At 42.1% G+C, this 26143-nt stretch overlaps 2 protein-coding genes across 2 annotated transcripts; one reads left to right on the top strand and one right to left on the bottom strand.

Moving 5' to 3' along the window:
- The first annotated feature begins 272 nt into the window (after positions 1-272).
- Positions 273-15149, top strand: LOC103711395 (TBCC domain-containing protein 1). The gene is made up of 9 exons (XM_008797524.4): positions 273-835; positions 1808-1948; positions 5541-5963; positions 10116-10220; positions 11897-12037; positions 13000-13203; positions 13520-13612; positions 13857-13968; positions 14807-15149. The coding sequence occupies exons 1-9, from the start codon at positions 368-370 to the stop codon at positions 14848-14850; spliced, it is 1731 nt and encodes a 576-aa protein (XP_008795746.2). The 5' UTR covers positions 273-367; the 3' UTR covers positions 14851-15149.
- Positions 15150-16461: 1312 nt separating this feature from the next.
- On the bottom strand, positions 16462-19847 carry LOC103711396 (thioredoxin-like protein Clot). Its single transcript, XM_008797525.4, has 2 exons — positions 19599-19847; positions 16462-16885 (listed from the first exon to the last, which is right to left on the bottom strand). The coding sequence occupies exons 1-2, from the start codon at positions 19741-19743 to the stop codon at positions 16632-16634; spliced, it is 399 nt and encodes a 132-aa protein (XP_008795747.1). The 5' UTR covers positions 19744-19847; the 3' UTR covers positions 16462-16631.
- Positions 19848-26143: the final 6296 nt, after the last annotated feature.

The following is a 26143-nucleotide window of genomic DNA, read 5'->3' as shown; positions in this document are numbered from 1 at the left end:
CTTCCGGCTGGTGGCTCCATCAAAATCGCTATTGGCAGGTTCACGTAAACCCCCCGCAAGGAGAGAGAGAGAGAGAGAGATACAGAGGGGATAATTGCACAGAAGGGTAAAAGCGATAAATTCGTATATGTCAAGGATATAAATGCAAATGATCGCCCAAAAGTTTAATAAGGATACAATATAAATGCAAATATCTGTAAGCGATAAGCCGCTGGTAAGGTGTTATTTGCAAAAAGCTTAAATAATTATCTTCTGCAATCCCGTTTCGCTTGACTCCGATATCATTCGCGCTGAGATCTGCGCGCCCTCGTACTTTCCTCCCAGGCCTCTGACCCCGAGTAAAGAAGGCGAAGAAAGCGAAGCGGGGATGGGCGACGAGAGACCCGACCCCTCGACCCCCACCATCCCTCCTCCGCCCTCCGCAGGCGCCCCTCTCCTCCTCCGCCCCCGCCGTGAGCCCTTCGAGTATGGTCTCCTCCCCATCCCCAAGCTCATCTTCTCCGACGGAACCCTAACCCTCGGCACCCTCCGCGACAAGCTCCTCGGCTTGTCCTCTCCCTGCCCCGGCAGCGTCGATGCCCTGGCCCTCGCCGAGGCCCTCCAGATCTCGGCAGACCTCGCCCGGCTCGTCCTCGACACCCTTGCTTCCGTTCTCCCTTCCGGTACCCAAGACCCCGCCGGAACGGCCGACGTCTATGACCTCGTTCTCTTCCTCTACATCCAGTCCTACAAGCGCCTCCTCCCCAAGGCGCACAAGGATTCCGCCGCCGTCGCCGATGTCTGGCCCTCCACCTCAGCCTTCGATGGGTATTTCTCTGCTCTCTTGCCGATCCAGGTAGAGGCTTTTCTTTCACTTGCTGCTTATTTCTCTCTCTCTTCTTTCTTTCAAAGTTCTAATGCCTGATTTGAAATCAATCCGTATTTTCCTGGAATTAGTCTAGCATGACATCATATAGAGTTGCTTGCGGCAAAATTCGGAGTATGAAAGAATAAAAGAGGAACTTTAGCTGGAATGCCTTTCATTTGGTGTCCGAGCATGCGATGGAACTGCCTTTTGATTCATGACGTTTCGGTGGGATTGCTAACGTCATACTGAATATTTCATGCATGCGACTGATGGATACTTTCCCGAAGCTTGTTGCCATTTATTAGAGTTGCTATTGTGGGAAACATTGGAAACTGAAACAAGATCAAGCTTTAAATGGAAAGGGACATTGTAATGCATGGAATTGATTGGGAAATTCTCCCATTGAAACACGTATTGGTGAACAATGTTTGTGCTGATATTTGAAACCTGGTGCATGGTGTTGATGTGCACAGCAAGTAGCTTTGTCATAGATAGAAGCATGCGTGATCTGTTGAGCATGTACCGAAGTAGTATATATTTGAAATTGCTGTTAATCTACTAGTCAATGTAGATGTGCCGTTTGAGTTTTGAAATGAATGGACAGATATGTGGCATTTCCTGGATGAGGCTGACTATGTCTAGCAAATTACATCTTCAATTGAGGTTGACGAAGTGGTTTTGTTATTTTTTGTGCTGAACATAAATGTAGAGATGCTTTCGGTGTGTATTACTCTGTTTCCTTTGGATGGAGGAGCTTCCGATATCTTACCTTATAAGAAAAAATTCAAAAATTTGGAGGTCAAAAGTGGACCCTGCACTCATCATTTTAAAATTAATCATCATGTTGATTATACATGCTCTATGCTTTGACACTTAAATCATGTTAATGTTACATATGTTTACCGCGTATTCATGCTCTAGAGGTTTTAGTGATTTAAGATAGTGTTTTTTTAAGTGCAGCTCGTACGTAGTAATAGTCGGCGTTCTATGCATTCACAAGCTGATGAAGAGGCACATCAGTTGTCTTATCTGCAGAAGCATATGGCCAACATACTCAATCTTTTGGCTGAATCTGTTGAAGGCGAGGGTGATGAGTCTATGGTGGGTATACAGCTACAACTTTAGTCCAGAACCATGCTTTTGTAATTTTAGTCAGTATTATTTGCAACCTTTGTCTGCATTATTTTCTTTCAGTATTTCTTTTGTTTTCTTAGAAATAAAGAAATATACCATTTTTAATGATTGCATTATATAATATATGCTTCAGCAACCAGATGATTTAGTAATTTCTGTCTCTCTCCTGCAGTCTAAGTCGGCTACAAGCATTATTGATTGTTACATTTCATAAGTTTTCTAATATTATAATCTTAAGAAGCAAGGAATCTATATCTGCTTATAATGGTTAGAAAAATTCGCTAATGATAATGAATATTTTGAATGTTGTGATGGAAAAACTGCCAATTAGTAGCTGTAATCAACGCTTGATGTAGGTCATATGTGATGTTTCATTTGGAGTGTTAGGATTTCAGGAGAAGGGATATAACAAGCACTTCGTGATTGACAACTCTAGTGATAAAAATATCTCGTGAAGAACCAAAGTGGACTTTGAGTAATCTGGATAATGCTTGATTTTTAGGGTGTTATAAATTTTAGATTGTTTGAATCATTTATTTAACTTAGATGCATGGCACATATCAATTTTGATGCACCAAAATTAATTTATCTTTCCATCTGGCAATTCCCATTCCCCTTGCTCATGTCTTCACCTCTTTGCTGAACTTGAGCTCCTTTGGGTGCCATGGTTTTGTTCCTTGGCCATCCTTTTCTCAACCCTCACCATTCATGGGTTGGGCATCCCGCTTGGCCTACCTGAGCCCAAAGTCTTCTTGGTGGGCTCAGGCCAAAGATTTTAGGCCCGTAGAGTTGGGTCAGACCTAGAAAATAGGCCAGTTTAATAAATGGGTCAAGCTCGGGCTTGGGGATTAAGCTAGCCCAAGACTGATGTGGCCTTTTTTTAATTTTTTCTTGTGCTATTTGTTTATGTTTGATGCATTTATAGACTTAATCGACAATTATTGTTGATATGTAAACTTAATGGGACAATAAACATATTGGAGGTTGTTGGTAATATTTAATTATTCATATTTTGCTTCTTTTTTTCAGAATTTTTTTAAAGCTTTTCTTAGTATTTTTTAGTACCTTTTAGAAAACAAAAAATGATCATGAAGCCTTAAGCTTGGGCATGGAAGGTAGGCTCGAAGGCTGGCTGGGCCTGGACCTAAGAAAATTGTGTTGACATTTAGGCAAAGCTCGGCCCAGCCCAGCCCAGCACGGCTCATGAATAAGTCTAGCTGCAACATTAATTTGCTACATATACGAGGGCATCATAGGTAGTTGATGGCACTTGCCACCTATTTGTTGCCTTGTAGCTTATGGAGGTGAGGGATATTTTGTTCTCAATCACTATAGATCAAGGTCCGCCATACCGGTACCGGTGGCCGGCCGGACCGGTACGTACCGGCCGGTACCGCGAGCCACAGCTTTTTTTTTTGTTTGAGGGCCACTTCTTCCTTAAAACCACGCGCGAGGCGCTGTGGTTCCGAAAAAAAAAACCGTACCGGTGCGAACCGGCCGGTTCGCACCGGTACGAGGCCGGTACCGACCGGTACGGGCTCCGTACCGGCCGGTTCGGAGATGAAAATCGAAAAATATCGGTTTTCATCTGTTTCCGGTACCGGTCAAGGACCGGACCGGTACGTACCGGCCCGTACCTACTGGCTAGTACGTACCGGCCCGTACCGGCCCATACCGGCCGGTACGGGCCGGTACGGCATTCCTTGCTATAGATATCCAAGGAGAACCACAAAGTCTCTACTTGCCTTGAATCTTCAAACTCAGTCGTGGGCTTTCAAAAAAGTTTTCTGGTTGTGCTTGGGCTTGGCCTAGTAATCATGATTAGGGCTTACTATATCTGTGAGATTACTCTGAGTAGTTTACTTCAAGATAGGGCAGGCTATACTGGAGCATGGCTTGTTAATAGCCCTATGTAGTGGCCATCCCTAAGGAATTCAAGGAGCTTGTTTCCATATTGGAGCTCACACAATGTTGTCTATCTTTTAGAGGAGGATGTCATGAGAATTTATAGTTGGAGTGTTAGAACCAAGGTTCGCCGTCTCGGTACTAGACCCTGTATCGGTGCCACACTAGCACAGTGTCGGTATAGTAGGGTACGTAATTTTTTTGGCATACCGAATGTCGGTACGCCACCGTACCAAATATCGGTGCTAAACCGGTACGGTATGTTCCGTACCGTCCGGTTTGGACCGGTACGACATACCATGGTTAGAACCAATTCCACTATGAAGTAATATCACCTAGCTATAGATGGAGATCTGTGATTTATCCTCAAAAGGTGCAAATGTTGCATGACTGGTGGGCCATGTTAAAATATTTACCACGGCAGCCATCTAAAAAGAGATCATAGTGAATACTATAAGGTTACCAACAGTGAGGATTATTTACTCCTGTTTTGCTCTACCTCATGAGTTCTAGGGAAACATATAGGTGGCTACTTGGCCTTATCCTAGTTCTCTGGTTAGGCAAGGGGTTAGTAGGCACAACATTGAAATGTGTCCTACTTCCCCATTTCATTTTTTGAGGGCATTCTATCTCTGCTATGCAGGTGGGGATTGCTTGAGTGCTCCTTTTACTCTGCATTTCCTCTTTTTGATCTCCTCATACTACTTTGGCAACTGGCAAGGAAAGATGCATTCTTCATATTTTTTTCTCTTATTTGTACACATGTTAATCTAAAAGTTCCATGAGGATATTGACTTATCTAATATCATTATGTTAGAAATGTTTAACAATCTAACATGGCATTGTTTCCTTATTTTGAATGCTGGAAATAATAGTGTCATTCCAATTGATCAGATGGCAATAATCATTCATATTAATTTGATTGTTAAACTGTCAATGTTTCAATTAAGATCTAGTGACTGATTAGTTCATTTTGCCTTGCTGATTTGGGGAGATGTGGGACCACTAGCAAGGATAAGAATTATTACACTACAGGGATAACCGACAATTTGATATGCTTAACCAGAAATTCCATTGACTAATACTTTGCACTCATATAGCCTATGCAGCCTAGGAATGAAAAGTGACATGACGTTACATGTACCACATGATATGTATTACAAAGCAACTAAATAGTAAAATTGTGGATTGGGTTAGATCAGTCATTAAACTGATCATAAAATTCAAAATTTGGTATTTCCCCAAGGAAATACCATGATATATTACATGCTAAGTCCAAATTACATATGCTAAAATTTGGATGAATTTGAAGCGCTTAACTGGTTCATTTAATATCTGAGTATATGTTACATAAATTTCGGTGCAGCATAAACACCAGAATCCAGTAATAAATTAAAAATGCTGGGAATAGATGTGATGAAATCCATATAATTAATTCCCAATATCGCTGTGCATCTTCATTTTGCCTTCTTAGACTTTATATAGTATTGAATAACAATTGACAATGTTTAACAATTTAGTCTCCTGACATCCTACAATCATTTAATGGTACCTATGGAAAACTGGACTTTCTGCATTCTATAGCCCACATGTTATAGTTATTTAAAAGGTCATTGTTGGCTTCTGAATTACATTTTGTTCCAATTGCCTGTAGGTTTTAACATCAGAAAGGTTTGAACACCTTGGTTTCCTCATTCAAATTTGTGAGAAGGGTGGTGAAGAAATACCATTGAGACAGGCACCTCCATTCTTTTCAAATTCAGATCCGGACATGCCTGCTGTTCCTGTGTCTGCTGTGCAAGTTCATGACTGGCTTTTACAGAATATAGCTGCTTCATTGGAGCATACTGCTGAGAAAGTACCAGTTAAAGAAAATGGCCCAGTTAACACCTCAGATCTAGATGTGTCTATGACTGATGCCTGCATGAGTCATGCAAGGACCCAAAGCAGCAGCTCACTGAGTGGAACCACCGTGCATAACAATGCCACATATTCAAGGAGCCAGACTTTTGTGGAGGGCTTCTCTAAAGCTTCTGTAGTGAAGCAGGCATGTGATATTAAGGGCCACTCTGTTAAGGTGAGAGTGAAATATACAAAGATTTTAATGTTGGAAGTAGGCATTTGATCCAGGAATCTCTTAGTCCTTCTGTGCAAGTTATGATGCCCCCCTGTTTACATTTTAATCTGTTGAACTTTGCCATGGTTGGACTATATAGTGTTGGCATGTGGTATTACTGACATGCTTTCTACTAGGAAGAACTTTTTTTTTTTTGAAAAAAACAGGGGCCTCAAATTTTATAGTGAGTGCTAACAATCTCATCCTATTTTTAATTAATTTTACGTAAACAATAATCACAATAATCCATTTACTTATGAAACTACATTTTTTTTTAATGGGGTGTGGTTGGTCCGACAATAACAGGATATCAAGAATCATTTCCAACTTACATCAGGTTTATAAATTGTTTTGCAAGAAAGTAAAGACCCATTTCTCACTTAAAATGTTCCGAGCTATTTCTTGCTTCTAGTTTAACTTGATGGTTTCATAGAAGAATTCATGAATTGCTGTTTGTTCGTCATATTATAGTGATCATTAAAATACAAAACTCAGCATGGTAGAACAAAAGAAGAGAAAATCAATTGGAATCCTTCTCAGTTGTCGAATCTTTAGTTAAATACACCATTCTCAAATCTCGTGACTCTAATGCTCTCTAGCTTGCAAAAATTTTTTTGGTGGAGACTCTGGGACAAGGTCTGCCGTGTCGGTACTGGAGCTCATACCAGTTGGTTAGTAGCATGGTTCGGTATGCCCCCGTGCTGTTCCATGTGGGCCCGTATCGACACAACAGAGAGGGCGAGGGAGCGGGAGAGGGAGAACGGAAGAGAGGAAGAGAGAGAGGGGGAGTAAGGGAGATGGAGGGAGGGCTATCGGAGGCCTTCGGAGGGTGCTAGAGGGCCGGAGCAGGGGCTTTGCCCTCCGAATCCTGTTTCGTTCGAAATAAGGGTCCGTCGGGGTTTCTTTTTTTATTTAAAAAATTTTAAGTGAAATTGGCAAACTCCTTGCCGGATTTCACTTAAAAATTTCAAAAAAAAAAGAGCCCAGACGGACCCTTGTTTTGAATGAAACAGGGGTCTGGAGAGTGGAGCCCTTGTTCTGGCCCTTCGACGCTCCTCCGACACCCTTTGGAGGCCTCCGGCGGCCCTCCCTCCCTCTCCCTGTCCTTTCCTCCTCCTCCTCTGTCTCTTCCTCTCTTTTCTTCTCCCTCTTCCCCGACCTGTCGGTTTACCATTTTGCATACTGGAACCATCTTGGTCCGTTGCCGGTACGGCTTGGTATGCCTCAAACTGGGCGGTTTGGGATGGATCTGTATTCCTTGCTCTGAGGAGTAAAGACAGAAACCTACCTTGACACGACATTAACCCTTTCCAACCCTCATTGCAGGATACACATTATATTGGTTGGTATCCAACATGACATACCAACGAGTCAATGTATTATGCAAACCATGTATCATTTTAATAGCCTTTTGGCTCCTTGTTAGTTGGGCCTGTATCAGATACTTTAGTCGGTTTGCTAGGAGAGTTTGTCTATGGAAAGGACTTAGCAAGAAATATTGAAGTTAAAATATAGAAGTTTATAAAGCTTTATTTAGAAAGTATTGAACTTATAGAGAGAGTTCAGTTGGTTAGCTGGTCATTCCATTACATGCTTTCAAGTTACAAACTCTATACCTTGTATTAGTCTAGTGGCTTTAGGATCATCCATAAAACAAAATATAATCAATTATGATTTCAACTAATCCTATGTAAAAGAAAAGGTTCTTGAAGGCGTTTCAATTCTATATTTTTATTCAAAGATGAATCTTTAGTCAATTAAAGATTTTCTTAACCATTAGTTCTTGATTGAAGAATAAGATAACTGAAAACTTGCAGATTTGGGACCTTTTCCTTTCATCCAACTTGCATGAGACTGTCAGTACTGAAACAAATGATGGAAAGAAAAAAGAAATCCTCAGGGATTTTGTCTTGCAGTGCATAACCGTCCCAACAATTAAGAATATCAATCTACAGCATGTCTTAAACTTCTTATGAGCAATTTCTGCTCTTAAAGAATTTATACATGTGGGTGGATTGCCATTGTCATTTGGTGCAAAGGCTTTCCCCTCATCCCCTGCATCAGAAATTGAAATATCAAATGCTATATGCAAGAAAGTTTGATGCTTTGTAATGTGGTGCTCTCAGTTTTGTTTGTGACCATAGATTAAAAGCTGGTATATTCATCAACAGAATGAAGAAACCTTGTTTAATTGGGTCTGAGAACTACATGCAACTTTAATTATGTTGACCAGTCATTCTTTACTATGATATTAAGCAGTTCATTGATAATTTTCTCACATTTATAAGGACAGAACATATCCATAAAATTGTGCTATCTAGTTGCAACCATGCATTCGATTTAATTGATCAATATTTGTTTGTTGTCATTGCCTTTTGACTGAAGTACGTAATTGCTGGCATTCATTGATTTGATTCAGATTGAACCACATAGATTATAGTATACTGCATGGTGAAAATTGTTAAAATTCTTGAGAGAAAGAAAGAACACCTTGAGGGAAAGTTATTATTTATTGCTTGCCAACTCCCTCGCCCAACTTCTCTTCTTTTTTTAGGAAAGTTCGAGGTGCATTTCCAATTTTATTGTCAAGTTGATTCTTCATATTTGAATAGCATGCATATTTCGGTTGCAAATTAATGCTGGTTATTGTCTTCATTTCTAGCTCAAGAGAGTTTTGCAATTTATAACTTAAGAAGGGTGTCTGTTGAAGCAAATTGGTTGTCTTCTTAATTACGATGATGATATTGTATACTTATGAAAAAACAGAAAAGGAATGAGCATACATTTCTTTTGAAATCTATAGAGATGATAATAGTAAGAAAGTATGATAATGTGAAACAAAATAGCAATGCCAGTTTGTTACAAAGAAAGTATGATAATAGTCCTCTTGTTGGTATTGATGACAACCATTCTGCTGCCATAAAAATATGAAATACAGGAAAAAAAAATCTGGATGCCAGTTTTGAGATGCATATTGATAATTGACTGCTAAAGATTAGCACGCCTTATATATAAAAATACAATCTTCCATAACAAAGAAATGAAAAAAAAAATAAACAAAGATTTAAGGAACAATACAACTGCCCAAGCAAGAACAAAATAACTGTCATAGGTTCCAAGTGGCAAAAGTAAGTTTCTAGTTCCTAACTAGGACCTGCCATCATCCTGATAAAGCCAATATTATATAATTGTTAAGTCTTTGCTTCATCGTGGATCAAGTGCTTCTCTCTTTCCACACCTACCTTTAAACAACATGGAGGATGATGGGCAGTAGCTCGTACTTATTCACACAAATGTATATACCTTTTCTGTGGGGAGAAAAGAAATGATGCGGCATCATTACTTCTTGTTGGCTTGGAGTCTGGCTTCTCTATTTAAAAAGTCATGAGTTCTTTTTGAGATGATTCAACTGAAAGATCTTGTCAACTGAAGCTAATGCAATTTTTTTGTTTTGATGGTTTAAGTGGATCTCAAATTTTACTTGGACCACTTTTTTTGATTTGTTAGAAAGCCACAGACATAGAGGCCTTGCTAGGTCCAATTCTAATTCTCCTTTTAGGTTTATCATAACTCATCCAGGAAAAAAGAAGAGTTGCCTTGTCTAATTTAAACTTAAAAAGGAAGGTTATGTTAACCAACACATGATCCATCAGAGAACGTTTCATGGTCGGTTCCTAATTAATGCCAACTCTCTTAAGTCTTAACTTTCTCGACTTCAAAAATCAAGCAAATTCCTTTTGGAAACTATTTTACTATTTTTCAATTCCTTTTGCAATAGTTTCTTCTTTCTGTAAGATTGTAAGTTACAATAAGTAGTCATTAATTACTTACCTATCTCACTTTTAGAGACACCAGGACTAATATGAGAAATTTGATTTTTCCTTCAAATTGACACTGAAAAGGTTGGTAATGTTATGACGATTTTATTCCTGCAATAGGTGCATAATGATACATATCAACTGCTATTCTGCATATCCTATAATTCATTCTTAGTATCATGTTGTTGTATTTACCCATGTAGTTAATTAATTGAAATTACCAAAGCTATTATCGAGCTAGACATTTAAAGTTCATTACAAAAATTTCCCCATAGATTTATTTGTTGCACTGCAGGTCTTGAATTGCCATGACTCAGTAATTTATGTACTCTCACCTCTGAAGTATGCTACAGTTTATGGATGTTCTGATACAACTATTGTTCTAGGAGCTATTGGTAAGGTATGCATGATGCTATTATGATTTCACTCTCAAGCTGCTTAGTACCTCCATCATTGTAGGAAATACAATCAAAACCAAGGTTCTACATGCCGGACCATGCCGGCCAGATGGGATGTACTTTGCACAGTACTGGTAGGGAATTGGTACTTGGTACACCCTCCATGCCAAGTATTGGTACCAAGAAATGTATCATACCAAGTGTTGGTACCAAGAGAAGGACTACCAAATTTGGGTACGGGTTGTACCGGTACCAAAACCAGTACTTGAAACCTTGACCAGAACAATTGTAATATCTATTTCATTTTATTTTGGCATTGAATTGATGTATAGAATTTCTCTGCTCATGATTAAAATGTCTATACGGTATCGTTGAATGTTTCATAGTTTCATGCTGTACAAGGTTGTTGGTCTGGTTTTAGTTCATGATGCAGTCATTCTATATTATCCTGCGCTTGCTTATTAAACTGTTATATTCCAGCTTGTTCATGAAATATAAGTCTAGCTCTTAGTTTCAACTTATTGGAGACCTTAAGAGATTGTTAACCTACAAATTTAAAAATTTTAGTAGCCAAGATCCACAATCTCGGTACTGGGTATCATATTGGTACCTTATCAGTTTAGTACGGTATGGTACAGTATGCACTCTGTACCAAAATAGCTTTTTAACTATTTATCTCGGTATGCCTCGATACAGGTTGGTACACTTCGGTATGGATTGGTACACATCTTGCTACACCTCGGTACGGGGTGGTACAGGGCTTGTACTGACTTGGTAGTGCTGTTACATAGAGGAAGAACTATTATTAGAATATACTGATAAGCTTTTATTGCAACAATTCAATTGGAAGTTCAGATGATGTACAAGGCATCGTAATTACAAATAGTAAATATAAGGTTATTAGTCCATATGAACTTTTAATATACAAGAAATGCGAAAGTTTCTAAGCCCCTCAAACAGTCAATGTTTGCATAATGAGCGGCTGCAGAATCAATTAGTCAATAATGGATATCTGTCCCATTTTATATGTCACTTTCTGCAGAGTAATCTCATCCCCCCTCCCTCTTTTTTTGACCATGGGGATGAAACCACAATAGTTTAGGTTGCAACATATGAAACTTTATTTGTATAAACTAATAAATGCTTACATGCTTTTGGATTTGGTTATCAGCTTGAGAAATCAAAATCAAATCATTTCTGTTGAAAGTTCAGACCATCTTTAGTAGTGTCCATGGTGCCATGCAACAAAAATGTGATCTTTCTAGTATATTGTACTACAAGGCTCTAACATAGCTAATAATGGGAATGGAAAGAAACTAGAAGAGCAATCCTTGTTCACTACGTTTTAAATGTATATATTTGGAGCCAATATCTGTTCTTCTTAGGGTCTGGCTGCCAAGATGAAAGTGAAACATTTTTAAAGATGGATTATGTGTTCATGTTGTTTACTGGCAAACAACATCTGGGTTCCGGAGTTTGGAGAATGTTGGAAATGTCATCTCAGTAGATTTTCCATGCTATTGACATTGGTGATTTTGGTATTTGTAGTTATAGATTGCTATGACTTTTATGCATAGAAGAGCAAATATTGAAGGCTAAAGTTAGAGACAGTTGCACCGCATATCTGCTGTACTTGCTTGCTGTGAATGTCATAATTACGATTTTTACATGTTCACAGGCTGTGAGAGTGGAGCATTGTGAAAGGGTACAAGTCATTACAGCTGCAAAACGCATTTGCATTGCAAATTGTCGTGAATGTGTGTTTTTCTTGGGGGTTAATCAGCAACCTCTTATTCTAGGAGATAATCATAAATTACAAGTGAGTTGGTGCTTTAACTTTCAGTTCAATATCCTTCTAGTGTAGATTTGAAGTTGTAACTCAAGATCATGCATATGGTTTGTGTAAATTCTGTTAGTGGTCTGGCATGTGCTTGGAATTTTGATTTCATGTTGTTGTTAGTTTAAATATACGAGAATACTGATAATTTGGAAGTTATAACAACTTCACCGATCAGGCCTAAACTAATTCCTCTCTTGAAATTGTGAAAGCAATAATGTGGGGAAGTGGGTCATATAAAAGAGTATCATAAAATCATTCTTTTGTACTCTCTACCTTCTACTGAAAGCAATCTCTACAGAAAAAGTTGGTTCTAGGGTTATTGTCTTGGTACTAGGTAGTTAAAGAATTGGGTGCATAAATAACCAAAACTTAGGTCATTACATCATCTTCAGCCAGTGATAAAACATGCTCTCCGTTTCAATGTGAAATGACTTCCACAGGGGCTCAGTCATTGGTCTTCTAGTTTATCAATAACACCTGATTCTCCTCACCTAGATCCACTCCAACCTACCACATCTGGAGTCCTTGTAAACCATCTTTTGCATTTTAATTTCTCTTGCATATTTCAACAAACTTCCTCATCCTTCTGTTCTGTTTATCCAAATGATGCTCCACCAAACTACAATCATTTATGTATGAGCTGGAGAGATAGAGATTAAAAACATCTAAAGCCTCCAGAGAGTTACACTGTTAAAGAATGGGGTGACATATTGCTTTGGTTACCACTACAATATCTTTGGATCAATGCTGCAAATCCATTCCCAGAATCCCCCCTCCACTTCAACATGGATCTTAAATAAACAGTGATTCTGTTTAAATTTTTACAGTTTAGACCATGTATGACCATGTATGACTTGATTCTCTTTAAACTGTAAACATCTGTATATGGACTCATCTAATTTGTCTTTAAAACTAATATCTTATCTTTTTTCTTTCAACAGGTGGCCTCCTACAATACCTTTTATTCGCAGCTGGAGGAACACATGGCCCAAGTTGGCATTGATGCAACTATCAATAGATGGAATGAACCCCTTGTGTTGGGCATGGTTGATCCTCATGATTCACTTTCTCATCCTGCAGGAGTCTGTGATGTCCAAGCTGAGTCTGCTACATGTCTTGACCCTGATCAGTTCTCAGATTTTCTGGTATGCATCATCATTTTGTTTGGTTGCTCTATGGATGTGAAGTTGTCAGGTGTTATGTCATCCTCTGCCCCTAGGATAACATATTTTCTTTCATGAATTATTCGTCTTTGGACATGTCTCTCAGTAGGCAATAATTAATATTTTCTTCTTGACTCTTAGATTTGCTTGTGCTGCACAAAATGTTTTGTTCTCTTACTTCCACTTGGATATCTAAGTTTTATTATAACTGGATAAATTGAACTTGCTTGTGCATTCTTCTGTCATTGGTATCTGTCGCAGGACTAGATGTTTGACCTTTCATACCTTCTTATTGCAGATTCCTAAATGGTTTGGAGTTGAATCACCAGGGTCCACAAAATACAATCCATTTCCATTGCCCGAGATTTATAAGGCGTCCGAGAAGAAAAATGTATGTGGCCTAATCCTAGAAGGCTACCAACTTATATTGCCGCTATGCATTGGCTTTTATTTGTATTATGTAATATATGATCTTGTATATATGTATGTATGTACAACATGTTCTTTATGACTTGATTTCATATAACCTGTTACAGCACTCTTGCTTTGCATTTTGTTTAGAGTCTGTGTTATGTATAAATATTGGTCTTGAGTCTGATCCATCGAAATATTCTATATGGATGGTTCTTTTCCAGAATTCAATTGTGTGCGACATCCAACAAGCTATAAGGGACGCACAACTTGAGGAGAGCAGGAAACGGGAAATGGCATGTGCTCTTCATGTTCATTTTAAGGACTGGCTCTATGGTAACTTACTCTGCCTTTTGCCTTCTATACAAGTTTGATGTTTTGTATCTAGATCACTCACGCATCACATCAATTGAAATAGATGATATTCTAGAGATAATATTCATTATCTCATGAGAATAAAAGACTTACATGTTTGTTAGTAAGATTTTGCAGCAACTTGACTGGGTACATACATAATTTATTATAACTCATATGTTCTAATTCATTTTCTCCTACATACCTAGCTTGGATACCAAAAACACCAAAATAACGTTCGCATTCAGACCATAGCTTATGCATTTTGCAGCAACAGCTGGAATCCAGATGCCTCTCACTTCTGGTTTCATTTTGTTTTCATTGGAAGTACATGATGCCTTCATTTGTCCAAAGCTAATATGTTCATTAAAGACATTTATTTAGCTATCCAACGGTAGCAACCATTTTATACATCTTTTTTTGTTTTTGAGAAAACATGTTATGCAACAAATTCATGTATGCCCTTTCCACAACAAAAAGGAACGCAACATCACACTGGAATCTTCAGATGACATTTTACCTTTCAACTGTTGCATATAAGGATTTTCCTGATGGTCATTAATGAATGACAACTAGAAGGATGCAATCTTGTATTAACTCAGAATCAAGCCCAGTGCAACAGTTTGATTTAGCTTCAACCTGAGAAGTTGGCACTTGTATCCAAGGAGAGCCAGATGGCCTTGCTTTTGTACCATTCGGTTCTCAAATTAATTGCTGATATATGTTAAGGAACCTATGTGAATGTGATCATTTGAATTCTGTGCTTCATTACAAACTGAAACAAGAAAAGTTTTACTGAAGTCCGTGTTTCTAATGGCAGCTTCTGGGAACATCCGCCAGCTCTATTGTCTACAGGGTGATTGAGCTGGTGAGCATTTATTACAAAGAAATTGTGTCTACAGGGTGACCGAGCAGGTGAGAATTTGTTTCAACGGCATGTTGCTGCTGCTCAGCATTTTGTAAAGTGGGAAAAAGAAAATGAGTCTCCATCTCTCCCACCTTTTTCTCTGCCATTTTTGATATTTTGTTTGTTAAATTCACTACGTTTTTTTGGAGGATTGTCTCTACCGTATGATCAGATATGGGTCATGATATGGCACTCAAGTTATAACATGATTGCTTGAGAAAGCAGTCCGAGTATATCACTGCATCTCCTTTTTACATGTTTGCATTCTCCTTGATTGTTGTGGTCAGGTGGTGGCGTTTTGTTTAATGGCCATGTTTTTATGATGGCTGATGTAGTCCGATGATGTTTGAGTGAAGATGCCTGTATGAGGATGAGCAGGTAGCTATACTGTGTCGATCCGTTCCATATCAGGCTATAAAACTTGATGTTGAGACATTAGTTTTTTTTGTATATTCGTTTGCATATTTTTCACCCCACCTATTAACGTTTGCACTAAATCATTTATATCAATCTTTCTCCTTTCCATTATGAAGGACTAAATCTCATATATGGTCCTTAAAACATGATTTCTCTCCCAACTTATTTATGACCGCATATTGATCAAGTTTCATACATCTCCATCATATATGTTCATTAAATATGACAAATTCTTTTTGAGAGTTATCCTCAACAATTATAACAACCCATCTGTTATGTTATGGTTTATAAATAAATCCATCTCTTAAGCATCTCATATATTTCGCTCGAGACCACAGAAGACATCAACATCCCTCATATTTTGTAGGCTTTGATGGGATGGCAGGTGATTGTTGCAAGGGAGGCGGTTTTGATTTTTTTTCCTACTAGACAATCATTGTACGTCATGGCTGTCGCACATAATTTGCTATTTCAACACAACTAGATGCCGCACTGTCCGGCGGCCGACCGCAGTCGTGTGGGCTTGTAACTCGAATGGGGGCTATGAGATGACCCTGACTTGTTTAAAGGTGCCCAAGCTAAAACGTAGTTTTAAAAAAAAGACTTACAAAGGATAAAAGGAAATCAATGACTCAAAATGGTATTGGGTTGAAACCATCAATTACTAAAAACTTTTATCTTTTTCCTGTTTATATAGTTATATCTTCAATCCGGAGGATTGTATCCCTAATGGGTATCTTCTTAACTCTAAGCATGTACCTTGGCAGAGCTATCAAGATCCATTAAAAGAATCATGTGATTTACGCATGAAAGGACCATAAAAAAAGCCACATCAAACGAGTCAGAGCCAGGATGGAACCTGGCTCTGCGGAAGTAGATTGAAAGGAAAACTCGTGCTAACTACCACAAATGTAGATAGGATTCTATTCATTCTCTTTCAAATAGCCTGAAACCAGACAATGATCGCTACTAATGAACAACAAATCACATCAGTACCTAATCTACTTGGAGTTTTCCCAGAAACACATCAGAGTATAAAATTCTTAAACAGTTTTTCTATTAATCTGAAAAAGCTCGAGAATCCAAACGTACATAACATAAAATTTCTTGCATGCTAACTTAAGTTTATTGCCTACCAACACAACTGCAAGCTGTGAAATATTATTCATCATAGCTTTTGCATTAATCTGAAAGATCTTGAGTATCCAAAGATACAAAACAAAAATTCTTGCATGCCAACTTGGTAGGTTTATTGTCTACCATCACAAATTCAAGCTGTGAAATAGAGCAGTACGAAAACAGTCATTGCTGGAGAATAAGATCAATTGCTAGCTAAAAGGGCATCAATTTTGTTTCCAACATGAGCCTCATGGTCTTCCAGGCGTCCAATGATCGCTTCATTCTCCCATCGAATGAGGGTTGGAACCCCACTGAGCTTGAATCTTGGGTCGACTCTCCATGGGTGGCTAGGATTTCTCCATGTACCTTTATCTCCAACATATCCTCTCAGGAGTGCCACATCGCTTTGCGAAGCTTCTAGTTTTTCATATATTACAGGCTCTGCCACATTGCAATCTGCAAAATTAAAGAGAGTATCATTTTCGTGGGCAAAGTCTTCATTCTTTCAGTTATGAAAACAGGAATATCTGATCCAATATTACAGTCGGGAAGGAAAAGTCCTGCTCATATATTACATGCATACAGAGTAAGACAGTTGTAGTGGCACCATTTTGACATCTCAAAAACAACACATATTGCTGAGCTATCAGAGTTTCAGATCCAACGACGGACGTACAAGCAAACTGCGTCCTCTTCAAATTATATCTCATACAATCAAGGTTAGAGAGTCCTTATAGCCATGCGTATGAACAAATCACAATGCATCAAGTGCAAAAGATGGTAACAGAAGAAGCGTAAAGAACACTGATCTATTCTTTCTGTTTGGTAATGACATAACATAAGAAGGTTAGAAAGCCACCAGAGTTCGCAGGCCATGATACTTCTCCTAGATGCTACACTCCTCAAGGGCCCATTTTGCAAAAGGAATACATTCCATGTCAGATAGGGCAACTAAAACATTCAGTAGATAAGAAGCAATTTTTGTGATAATAATTTGTCTCAAATGCAAACAAGCATTTGAGGTACTGTTCCATCGAACCCATTGAAAGCAATAATTTGAAAGAAATATTAAGTATGAGAATGCAGTCATGACCTATGCTCATGAATTAAAGCATCAAATATCAGTATCTCAGATGAGTTCAAATTAAGACAGCAATGATGACAAGTGCTGCTTTAGTGGCAGAGCTAATATCCTCTTTCTCCTTCATGTCCAATCCCTTCTGAAAATGTTATCAAACAGGCATTTGCAGCATTTGGAAATTCAAGTCCAATTAAAGCACACTATATCTGTTTATAGTCTCTTGTAGACAAATCTGAAGTAGTGATACAAGTCAATAACTACAAATTTTCTCAATAAATAGTCCGAAGAAGATGCAAAAGATCTGGTCGATTTCAATTTATCGTCTCTTTCTCTCTCTCATGCACTCCTGTGGAAAATCATGATCAAGGTGATTATTTTTAAATTGTCCTATTTTACCATGCATCCACCTCTTCAAAATTCTAGATAATCCATTATATGTGGCTAGGCCCTTGTTCTCTAAAACTCGGCAAAATCACTTTACACTTTAGTCTTGAAGGTATAGGGTGTTTGCATAACATCTATGGGGTAGAGGCAACCCTCCATTTTATCCACATTGCTCTAAATAACAGATCCAACTATGAAGGAGTTACATACCAACTAATCTATGGTTGTCCATTTGATCTAGACTTAAATTTTTATTTCATTCTTATCAAAAAGGACTAGTCATGACTCAGGAATTTTGGCTCCTTCCCAACGAAAGCCATAGACAAAGATCTTCAACAGTGAAGAAGCTGCAAGGCGTCAGATAGAGAGGGACAGAGAAAGAGGTCAGCAACTTAAATTAATGTTACCACCAAAGCGATGGTAACCCAAAACCACCTCCTAGATGGTAGTTGCGAGTGGCAAGTGATGTGGGTAGTATTTCAAAGCTTTACTAAAGGTTCTTTAGAAAAGGAATGACAAAATGGTAATTGAAAATCCCATCTTCTTTACCATGAAGCATGCAAAATTTCATCACCATATCCCTTGGACCATAACTTATGCAAAATATCCAAATCTTCCAATAGGAGGAGCATAGAAATTCGTGCATGTTAAACTGGTACCTCCATCTGTAAGTTATAAAAGGACTGCAAGGAAAGTCACCCTCAGCTTCAAAACTCTAAAAACAAGTGTCGTTATTCTTGAATGACATAGCCGTTGGAATCCCAGCTCTGAATTGAAGCTTATCAGAATTCTTCACTGATGGCAGCAAATCATGCAGTCACTTCACACCTCCAAACAATTCTGCACCAGTCCATCTTGTTCTAAAGAAATAAGAAAAATAATGATTCAAGAAATCAAGCTTGTGGTTGTAGGGGTGCACTACAATCCACTAAATCACAAATCCCTCTATAATCAAAACTTTGAGGATCGACAATTATCAACGTTTATTGCAAAAAAACGTAAATAAAAGTTGTTTCATATGCAATATTATATTCCTCACTGGATATATAAATATGAATAGCTCTCTCACAAACAACTCAAACTATTGCTTTCATTCTAAAATTTAAATCATATCATATTTCATATCAGACGATATACAAACTTCTTTCAGATAACGAAAACCTAAAGTCATTTCGGGCATCAAAAGTTTACACCGACTTATGACATGCCTTCCTTGAAATCAAATAAAGAATCATTTTCCACTGAATACTGGCAATGCCCTCCCTCTTATATCATGAATCTTTATAAAAATTTTAGAATATATTATACATCGCATTTATTCAATTAATCCACGTTGCGCTTTACAACAATTTGCACACAGTCATAAAAAGACAACTACTAGCCCATGTGATATAATGTTCAAGCAAAATGTAACAAGGAAACTCCTACCAAGCGACTAACCTTACGATTTCGATTTTTAAACAAAAACAAATACCGAGCGTGCCACTGCCTATATTAAAACACCCATCAAACCACAAAAGGAGGAAGAATAAAAAAAATACGGAACGAGCAAAGGCGGTGCCAAATCACAGATCGATTATCCCTTATCATCGATTATTTCCATTGCGAAAAACCTCCCCTTTCTTGCAAAACAACAAAAAAAAATACTGAGATTGACGGATTAAAATGGCTAGATAAAGGGGGAATTTGGGGGAAAGAGAGTACCAGGGCACCAGCTAAGGGAGGTGGAGGGGTCTTTGTTCGCTAAGAAGAGCAGAAATTTTAGTTGATTCTGGGAGTTCTCCGATTTGAATCGCTCGAAAACTTCCTCAAAATCCGAGACGGTCGCATCGACGGTTTTGAGAGGCATCGTTTCCTTCCCTGTTGCTCTTCTATACTCGCTCTCTCTCTCTCTCCCTCCCTCTGGGTCTCGAAACGAGAAAGACCGATGGCCGCCAGGAATGATCAAAAGGAACCCGGCCACTTCCCAGCGAATACCGGTTACTCACGTAGGTTTCACCTTGCTTGGCGCGAATCCACCGTTGGATCCTTCGCTGGTCGCTTTGAGATATGTGCATCCGGATGAACGAGTTTGGAGCGCTTTGAGAGGCGTGCGCTGGATGATCCAACGGTGGATTCGGGCGAAGGAAGGAAGATGAATCGTTCTTTCGCGAGAAAGATACATCCTACGGTTAGCCAAGGTTCCACAACGCCGCCCAATCACACGGAAAATTTGAATTGGACTTGCACCCAAATGGATATATAACCCATTCCCTCGGAGAAACCAATGGCGAACACATGCTATGTGCCCAACCAAAAAGAACGAATAGCCATTGTTGCTGGAAATTGGACCCGGGGGCCGCCGCGAAGCCGGGGGAGGAGGAGCTCCGCCGCCTGAGAGGGCGGACGGCGGTGTGCCGGCCGACTGTGTCCTCCGTGGGGATGAGAGAGCGGAGTGAGAGGGCGGACGGCGGGGCGCCGGTCGGCCGCGTCCTCCGCTGGGGGGTGGAAGAGAGTAAAGAGGGGTGGTGCGTCCAGTCCTGTCCTGTCCTGCAAAAAAGCCGGTGGCCGGGCTCCCCGGCGCCGGCCCTCCGATGCTTAAGTCAGAGGGGGAATATGTGGAGAGAGCAGGCAGGAGAGCATTTGGATAAGATAAAGAAGATGAAGAGGATCATGTCCTCCCTTGGGTCTGTGCTGTTTACTTGTGTTCCGGTCCCCCTCTCTTCTTTCCTCCCCGGGTCCCTTTTATAGAGGAATTTTATGTTGCCCGGGAGGTGACAGGGAGTTTGTTCTCTTTTGCAATAATTGGGCACGATTTGGCCCATTAATGGCGTAGTGGAAGATAAGGCCGACTCAGACCGGAATCAGGGAGTTGTCACGGTCGATCGGACCTATTGGAGTGGTTGAACCGCCGGCCGTGGTAGGTCCGGGGTCCATGGATGGTAAGCGCATTTATTACCGAATGAAACGGCGGTCAGGGAGAGCCATACATGATGAGAGCACAAAAGTGCAATCGTCAGACTATTTTAATTAGTATTTTAGCTAATCATTAATAATAAAATTAACTAATTAACGTGGTATTTGTGTTTGAGTGCAGTAATCCAAGAAACCAATTAACATTAGGATTGAGCCCAATGCCCGGCAGCCCGAGCTCAAGTCATCTTCCAGGGCCTGCCTGACTTCATCCCGCGATACAACACAACATCGCGAACATCTCCGTGTCCGCATCCAATGATCCAGATCAGATCCCTCCCAGCAAGGAAAATCCCAGGAGCGGTCCCATGGCATCCCTTCCAAATCAACCGCGATCATTCCACATCAGATCCCCCTCCCAGCAAGACAGATTTCCTTGCATCCGTGCCAGGCCATCTACATCTTCAGTGCCCCAGCCACGGATCACCATCCAGATCAGCTCCCTCCGCATCAAGCCGGTACGTGCGTTCCTCCGTGATTCCTCCCAGCTCCAGCCAGGATCCAAGCCGCAGTGCATCACCGCTTTCCCCTTCCTCCCGAGATCCAGGCTCTCCCTAATTCGTGATTCGCCCTCGATCCCGCTTCCGTGATCCAAGCATCGCGTCCGGCACATCCAAAGAAGGAATCCCGAACCGGATTCCTTCCGTAATCGACTCCTCCCCGCCTTCCTTCCGCGACAGCATCACGCCCGAGCCGGATTCGGAATCCCTCTTCCGTGATTCCGCGATCCCGCACCGCGTCCGCGCCCCCCTTCCGTGATTCCATTTCAAGTGACCCTGCGGCTATAAGAGGAGAAGAAGGAGGAGGAGGAGGGGGAGCTTGGGGGTGGTGGTGGCTGGTTGGTCGAAGGAAGAAGAAGGAGTTTGGCTCCTTCGGTTTGTCCAGAAAAACAGGGGAAGAGGCGGACGTGGGAGAAAGAGAAAAAAAAAAAAACATTGCTCTGTTTTCAACTTCATTGAAAACAGAGCATTGAAATTTTTTTTTTAGTTTTTCGGTTTGAGTTTTTTTTATTTATTTAAGAGAGCAATGTACTTTCTTTTTTCTGTTTTAGTTGTACTTTAGTTGAAAGTTTTTATTGAGGAGTACATTTTGAGTTTGAAAGCATATTGTTCTTATTTTTAGTTTTATTTTAGGTTTTGTTTGGAGTTTTAATTTTTGAGAGTTTATTTGGGTAGAAAGTATATTTATTCTACAATTTTAATTTCTGTTCTGCAATCCATTAAATCCTCTTTCATGCAATCTATATTTCAGTCTACAATTTTCCTAATACTGTTTTCATCCAGTTTAATTTTTGCCAAAGCTTTTCTTTGATTAGTTAAAAATATAAATGCTCTTTAAATCTAAGTACATGTCTTCTAGTTAATTTCAATTAAAAATAATTCTCTAATAGACTAGAGAATCATTCCACATCCTCAAAATAATGTTTTTCTTCCATCATTCAAAAGTCAATTTTGAATCCGAGTGAACGTTTTAATTTTTATGCAACTCCAATCGCCTCCCTGTGGATCGACCTCTTACGACCACTATTCTTCGGGTAGAACAGGTAAGAGTAGAATTTAAATTTAAACTTTGTCCATCGGTTCTAACAACGATCTGTCTAGCATATTTTTAGGTAGACAGGAATCGGACGAACAATACGCTTTGATGGTTCAGTGATCCGGAGATCGTCTCAAGCCGTGTTCATTAAATGACTGAGCGCATCGGAGACTTGAGGGGGTCTCATGCATTAATGGCAGGTCGTGCCAAATACCAGCGGAGATCTTATGCCTTGACGGCTTGGAGATAGCGGCAGGTTGTAGTGGAGTTGTCAAGTCCCTCAGGGGGTTAGGCATGAGTTGAACGTTTGGTCATGGCAATCGGCTCGGCAGGAGTGCCGAGCCGAGCTGGTCGCCCAATGGGGCGCCCTGTGGCGGGGTCGCTTCTAATGCTTCTGGTAGGCGCCCTTTGGTCGAGCGCCTTCTAGCCGAGCGCCTTTATTTCGCGCTCCTTCTTTTCTGGTCAGCGCCCTCTAATCGAGCGCTTTTCTGGTCGGCGTCCTCTGGTCGGCTCTTTCTAGCCGAGCATCCCTACTTGGTCGTTGGTTGGTCCGAGCGCCTCTTGGCGCTCCGGTCGGCACTCTTGGGCCGAGCATCTTTTCGGATCGGCGCTCTCTAGCCGAGCACCCCTCTGGTTGGTGCTCTCTGGTCGGCACTCTTTGGTCGAGCGTCTTTCCGGTTGGCGCTTCTTGGCCGAGCGCCTCCGTGGCAGTATGACTTGGGGATTTCCCCCCAACACTACCCCCCGACTTCCGTGTTCCAGTTGGCTACCAGCTGGAGCGCGGGAAGTAGCTTCAGTTGGGCCGTACGAATTCTGAAAATTTTAATTTATTGCGCATTTCGAATTATTGGACGCTTCGAGATGCCTTTAATAGGCGGCGTCTCTTCTTTCCCGAAAATCCTCATTATTGGGACACCTCTTGCGAGGCGTTCTCGCGCCGTGGGCTCATGATGGGGCCGCACGATCCGATGGGTCGCTTCGGCGTTCGAAGCGTTAGCCCTAATTAAATGCGTCGTTCTGTCTTTTGGACTGACACGTGTGGTCATCTTAACGGGGTACGGCTTTTCTTTTTGCCGATCGGGGCCGTTGGGGAGGTTTATATAAACTCTCCCCTGGCCCTTCGTCCCCTTCCTATTGCCTTCTGCTTCCAACTTTTCTTCCCCCAGCTTTTCACAGTCCGAAATTCTTTTCTCCGGCGTATTCCCCAGGTCGTCCTTTTTTCTTTCTTAATCCCTTTCTTCCTTTACAATGGGTTCTCTCCCCAGTGAGGTCGAGTCTACCATGAGCGCCCTGGAGGTCGAAATGACCGAAGAGTGGTTTTTCCCTCTTCACGGGTTCCGCTTGGAGCCCGCCAGGCGAAGGGATCGGATAACCGATCCTCCGGTAGGCCGGGTCGGAGTGCATCTGGAATCGCTCTGGGCCGGCCTCCGATTTCCTCTTCACGGCTTCGTGAATGAGTTGCTGACGGTGTGCCAGTTGGTTCCGGCGCAACTCACTCCGAATGCCTGGAGGACAGTGGTCGGTTTCCTATCGCTGTGCTTACTGCAGGGGATTCCGACCTCTGTCAACGTTTTCCGGCGACTTTTTATCTTTAAGTCGAATCCGGGAGATGGAGAGTGGCTGTATATCGCCCTTCGGGCGGGTCGGCCACTTTTTCATGGTGCCCCCTCATCCATTCATGGTTGGAAGGAGAAATTCTTCTTTCTTGGTTCTGCACAGTCCTGGGGGTTTGACCCCAGGTGGGGACCGGCTCAGCTCAAGTCCATCAACAAACCCCCCAGACTTTCTCCACGTGAGCAGGGGATCCTCGACGCCATCCGCAGCCTTGGGGACGGCATCTTACTGAACGGCCTCATATGTGAGGACGCTTTGGTGAACGTGGGCTTGAGCTCGGCGCGTCCCCACGGTAAGAGTAATTACAAGGTGTATTTATTTCCTTACTGTTCTAATGTTCTAATCCTTTTTGCCCTTGCAGATATCGCAAAGATGGTGATGAAAAGTGAAGTCCTCTACGCTCGCTTCCAGAAGAGGGCAGCCGAGCTCTCGGGCGAGCCCACTAAGCCGAGAAAGAAACCGAAGGTCTCGGCGACCCCAGCGCCCCCGGCGCCAGCAGTGACCGAGGCGGGTCCTTCTCGCCCCACGCACTCCGAGGCGGGGCCTTCTCGCCCCGCGCACCCCGGTGCTGGTCAGAGGGAGGGCACGGATTCTAGGGGCTCGGGCTCCCGGGGAGCTTCAGCAGTGCTCCCATGCCCGGTGCCCCTGGCACAAGTTCCTGGTCGGCAGGACGCTCCAGTTGCCGACCAAGGAAGGAGTCCTGCGGGTCCCGCGCCTGCGCACCCCGCCTCCGTCGTGCGGCAGTCAGATCGGCCGCTTGTCCGACCCCAGCCCCCTAGCTCCGAGCCGGGGAGCAGTCACGGAGCCTCGGGGTCGGCTCCGCCTAGGCCAGCCGATGCTGGCCTTCCGGGCCCATCGGGCTCGGAGGAGCGAGTGCCTCTGGCACTCAACTGGTCGGTGTTCGAGGGCGATTCAGCCCTCGAAAACCCTCGAGTGGCGCGCGAAGTTTTTCGGGTCGCGCTGCTCCCGGCCGACCGGGCCCTGATACAGTCCATGAGCTATAATGCTTTCATGGACTCTACCCGCTGCAGCGCCGTCCGGGTATGTAGAATTCATCTGTGTAATCTGTAAAATTTTTACTCGCAGCGCCTTATGTTTTTCTTTTCGTCTCTTTTACAGCATTTGCACGAGAAGGAGATGCTGATGCACATCACCCACGACTACCGGAAGCGGGCCCGGAGGTATCAGCGTGGGTATGACGAGGTCCAGGCGAGGTACCTGGCCGCCGAGGCGAGGTACCAGGCTTCCGAGGCCGAACATCAGGTGCTCCAGGAAAAAGTAGGAGCATCCGAGGAAAGGGTTCGAGCTCTCACCGCCGAGCTCGACGAAGAAAAAGGCGCGCATACGTTGACGAGGTCCGAACTGCGCGCCGCGGAAGCTCGTCTGGCTGCCGCCGAGCTGGCACTGGCCTCCCGCGAGCAGGAGGTGGAGAACGCCCGCCTTCGCCACTTAGAGCTCGAGCGGGGATTGAATAACCTCGAGCGGAAGGCCGCATATCATGAGGCTCGGGAGCTCGAGGCCCGGGAGCAAGCTCAGAACGCGGTGAGGCTCTTCCGCGAGTCGGAGGAGTTTCACGACCTCCTAGCAGAGGAGGGCGTGAATGGGCTAATCCAAGGCTTCCGGAATTTCCGCAACCAATTGCGGCGGCTCCTCCCGGATTTTGACGTGAACCTGCTTTAACCGGGAGCAGGGGTCGAGAGGGGTGATGCGGCCGAGGCGATCCCCGAGGTCACCAAGGTCGCCTCCGAGGTCGCTCCTGCTGCTGCCGAGGCCGCCGAAGAGGCCCCGACTGGTGAGCCAGCTACTCCTGGTGCTGCTGGAGCCGAAGTAGTCGGGCTCGAGCCTTAATGTAATTTTTGTTATTTTGTAAAGTCGGGATGGCCCCCCATACTTGTAAGGGCCGAATCCGAATTTTTGTACTCAGCCTACGGGCTTTTTGAAATGAATATACTTTTTTGGAAACTCGTCTGTTAATAGTCTAAGTTTCTCTGCTCGGATCCATTTTAGGTTCCAAGGATATGGGCTCTAGGGCCTCAGCTTTACCCGCCACAGGGTTTGGTTTTAGGTTCGGCTTGCCGAGCTCCATTACTCGGCCCTTCGACCAGTGGTAAAGCAACGCTTATGCTCAAAGGATTTGGGCTCGGAGA

Source organism: Phoenix dactylifera, unplaced genomic scaffold (genome assembly GCF_009389715.1).
Source record: "Phoenix dactylifera cultivar Barhee BC4 unplaced genomic scaffold, palm_55x_up_171113_PBpolish2nd_filt_p 000877F, whole genome shotgun sequence".
Classification (NCBI taxonomy): domain Eukaryota; kingdom Viridiplantae; phylum Streptophyta; class Magnoliopsida; order Arecales; family Arecaceae; genus Phoenix; species Phoenix dactylifera.
Note: the sequence above shows the minus strand (reverse complement) of the source record. Positions and strands in the feature narration are given on the sequence as shown.

Coding starts and splice junctions, on each gene's coding strand:
- LOC103711395 (XM_008797524.4), top strand. CDS start 368: ATGGGCGACGAGAGACCCGACCCCTCGACCCCCACCATCCCTCCTCCG. Junction 836..1,807: donor CTGCTCTCTTGCCGATCCAG/GTAGAGGCTTTT, acceptor TTTTAAGTGCAG/CTCGTACGTAGTAATAGTCG. Junction 13,613..13,856: donor AGGCGTCCGAGAAGAAAAAT/GTATGTGGCCTA, acceptor GTTCTTTTCCAG/AATTCAATTGTGTGCGACAT.
- LOC103711396 (XM_008797525.4), bottom strand. CDS start 19,743: ATGCCTCTCAAAACCGTCGATGCGACCGTCTCGGATTTTGAGGAAGTT. Junction 16,886..19,598: donor CTCCCTTAGCTGGTGCCCTG/GTACTCTCTTTC, acceptor TTAATTTTGCAG/ATTGCAATGTGGCAGAGCCT.